The following is a 3232-nucleotide window of genomic DNA, read 5'->3' as shown; positions in this document are numbered from 1 at the left end:
AGGGCTCGCGCTGCCCGCACGACGCGGCCCTACCGCGCGGCCGTCGTGGAGCTGGGCCTCCGTTAGACGGGCCGACGTGCCTCGACGGCCTGGGCGACGTCGTGGGCAAGGGCGCCGAGAGCGACCTGGACGTTCCGGGTCCTCGACGCCCCACACGGACGTCAGCTCGGCGAACCCCTACGGCGAGGTGACGGGCGGGTGGCTGCGCATCCGGGGACGGCTCGCGACGGCCGTCCTGACCATCTACTCGAACAGCTTTGTCGATCCGAAGGACGGGAGACCCAGACCCGCCTCGAGGCCCGCCGTCGGTCTGAAGCTGCTGAACGTCTTTAGAGACGTCGTGCCGGCCCCGAGCCACCGCGGTATCGGCATCGACACGCCGCTGGAGTCCCGTGTTGTCCTCAACGGATCCGTCACCACGGGCGCGCGCGTGGATGGAGGCGGCGACTGGCTGGAACGAAAAGCCAACATGGACTTCACGGTGCGTATCATGATGGTGGCGAGGTTGCTCAACGGAGGGGGGCCCTTTTGCCTGATTCTGGGCAACAATGGTCTCTACGGAGACGACGCGACGTGCTTTGAACGGCTTGGTGTTGTGAATATGCATGAGGACAGCCTTGTCAGCCGAGAGGATGTATGGCAGGAAGAGGAGTTTATGATTATATGACAAGCAAATGAACGAAGGAGGCGTCAAGTGTAGAGCTCACCGTGGACGGTGCGGCTCGAGTCAAAAACCTTGAGCTGTCATCGCGGGAGAGGGCGTGCCTGACACGCAATAAATATATATATGATGAAAACCGCCATATGGTCTTGCTTTTCAAGAGACATCTCCGTCGTTTGCGGGGGCAATGTGTCCAAGGAATAAACACGGGAGAGCAGCACGTCAGGTCAATAACAATCTTCGTCATGACACCAAACACACAGGCAACTTCATCCAGATAAAACATGTCTAGCACCCGAAAGTATAAAGGTGAATGCAACGGCTATGTATGACCCCAACCGGCAATGCTCGCGAATGCCCGGCTATCGACTATGTGTGAGAACTAATTGTAGACAACTGACAGAACGCATGTGGAAGCAGGTTTGGTGTCCCCGCGCCACAGGAGGAAGCGGGGAGAGAGAAAGAGAGAGAGAGAAACACGAAAACGGCCAAAAAGAACATCTGACCAGGCATGATTCCCATGCATACTCTCGTACAATGTCCCGAAAGCCGTGGAAAGGGGGAAAGGGTAGGCGCCTGTCTTTTCCATACGCCGCTCATTCGTCCTCTCATGACACATTTCCGTTGACGACCGGGGCCGCTGCCTCGGCCGGCGGCGGTGAAGGCGGTGTGTCGACGGCCGCCTCGTCGCCATTGACATCTTCCAGCAGCTGCTCGTCCCCTGCCTCTTCGGCGCCTTCTTCTCCTTCAAACTCTTCGTCCTCGTCAAACTCCTCGTCGCCAAAGTCGTCCATGATGAGACCGTTCTGCCGCTCCCAGACCTCCCGTCGGATGCGTTCATCCTTGGCCGTGCGCGCGCGCTCGACCTCCTCGAACCCGCCGGACTTTTTGAGCCTGCCCTCCTCGACAAAGTTGGTCAGCTCCTGCTGCAGCTTGTTCGTGTTGCGCGTGGCGAGCTCGCGCTGGCGCAGCTTCTCGGCGCGCTCGATGGCCTCGAGGCGGTCCTCGTGTTGGGCATCAGGGCGCGACCTCGCCGAGGACGCCCTCCTTGCGCGTTCTGGTCGAGCGAGTTGCCGAGGCTGTTGAGGCCCTTGGAGAAGTTGCGGGCGTTGCCGGCCGACGCGCCGGTGCCGTTGTCCTTGAGCTGCTCCTTGGTGGCGGCCTCGACGAGGGCGAATGTTTCCGAGGCCTTCTCGAGATCGTCCTGCAGATCGACCATGAGATCCTCCATAAGGCGCAGCTCGTCGCGGCCCTTGCAGACGTCCTCGAGTTCCTCTCCCAAATCTTGGTCCATATGGGTTTCTCCTGCTTCATGTAATCCTCCACCTTCTTGAGCTCCATCGTCAGGCGCGTGATGTCCTTGGCCACACCCTCCAGCTGCCTGGGCAGGGGGCGCACGCCGCGGTGCACGACGTCCTTGCGGAGGTCCTCGACTGTGTCTTGCAAGTCGTCCACCTTGGTCACGAGCCTATCCGAGTCCTGGTTGAGCTGCTCGCGGCCCTTGGAGACGTAGGTGTAGCCGCCGTCGCCGTTGATGTGCGGCACGGACGCGTTGATCGTTGCCGCCTTGACGTTGCTCGCCTTGGCGCGAATGGCGGTCATGGAGCCCTGAATCTCAGACTGAAAGTTCGAGTACGTCTGACGCATGACGGCAAGGTCACGGCGCAAGATTTGGAGCTCGGTCAGGTGACCCGGGGTCAGCTTGCGACCGGAGGCAACGGCCGTGGCCTTGGAGCCCTCTGCCGTCTGTACAATCGTGGGGGGCGCGGCGGCCAGCCTGGCCAGTTCGGTGGCCGTCTCCTGCTGACGCTCAGAGACTAATTGCAGCGCAATGCTCTGGTCACTCATGCCTTGCTTGACGTCCTGGATGATCTGTTTCAGTGACCCGATGCCTTCATCAACATGGCGCTTTACTTCGTCCAAGGCTTCAATGTTCAACACCAAGACTGTTCGGTCCTTGATGTCTGACAGATCCTCCAGCTCGTGTCGCACACCGGAAACAGGGTCTTGGATATAGATGTCGGGTAGATCTGCTCCATTCGAATGTGTGTTCCAGGAAAACTTCTCGATAAACGCCAGTTGCAGACGCCCAATCGAGAGATCACTGTAGCCCTCGGGCAGGACGAATTTCTTGACCTTCGACTTGTACTGAAGGAAGAGGGTCAGGTCCTTGGTCAAGGGAGGCGAGGCCTCCTGGAGGAAATTCTCGGCCCGTTTCTTCTCGGGCGTCTTGACCTCCCGGGGCAGGGGTGGCTGCTCCTTATCAAGTACCGACGTTGGCACCGGCTCAGTCTTCTCCTTTTCAGGCGAGTACGGGGGCAGGTCCGGCAGATCGCTCGGCAACGGTCCGTTGAGTGTTGCGCTTGGCTTGGGGTACTTGTCTTCCGGGGTCTTTGCTGTCGGACTGTCGACCATGCCCGACCTGGGCGGGAGGTCTGATGTGGAAATCTCCTCGGCGATGCGGCTCGGCGCCCGGACAGGCGAGGGTTCGTACCCTGCGCCGCGTGCTGACTGGTTCGAGGTGCTCCGGCTGTGACGCACGGATTCACGGACTTGAACGGCACGCAACGT

At 60.2% G+C, this 3232-nt stretch overlaps 2 protein-coding genes across 2 annotated transcripts in view; one reads left to right on the top strand and one right to left on the bottom strand.

Moving 5' to 3' along the window:
- VDBG_05385 (conserved hypothetical protein) overlaps nt 1-667 on the top strand; it is a gene marked incomplete at both ends in the record, with an annotated part of 2271 nt that extends 1604 nt beyond the window's left edge. The window contains one exon of the mRNA XM_003004226.1: nt 67-667. Within this exon, the coding sequence (XP_003004272.1) occupies nt 67-667 (601 nt within the window). The remainder of the gene's footprint in view (nt 1-66) is intronic.
- A 602-nt stretch (nt 668-1269) lies between these two features.
- VDBG_05384 (bud site selection protein) overlaps nt 1270-3232 on the bottom strand; it is a gene marked incomplete at both ends in the record, with an annotated part of 3298 nt that continues 1335 nt past the window's right edge. Inside the window, 3 exons of the mRNA XM_003004225.1 lie at nt 1270-1708; nt 1783-1934; nt 1988-3172. Of these exons, the coding sequence (XP_003004271.1) occupies nt 1270-1708; nt 1783-1934; nt 1988-3172 (1776 nt within the window). The remainder of the gene's footprint in view (nt 1709-1782; nt 1935-1987; nt 3173-3232) is intronic.

The sequence above is a fragment of the Verticillium alfalfae genome, genomic scaffold, assembly GCF_000150825.1.
Source record: "Verticillium alfalfae VaMs.102 supercont1.6 genomic scaffold, whole genome shotgun sequence".
Taxonomy (NCBI): Eukaryota; Fungi; Ascomycota; class Sordariomycetes; order Glomerellales; family Plectosphaerellaceae; genus Verticillium; species Verticillium alfalfae.
Note: the sequence above shows the minus strand (reverse complement) of the source record. Positions and strands in the feature narration are given on the sequence as shown.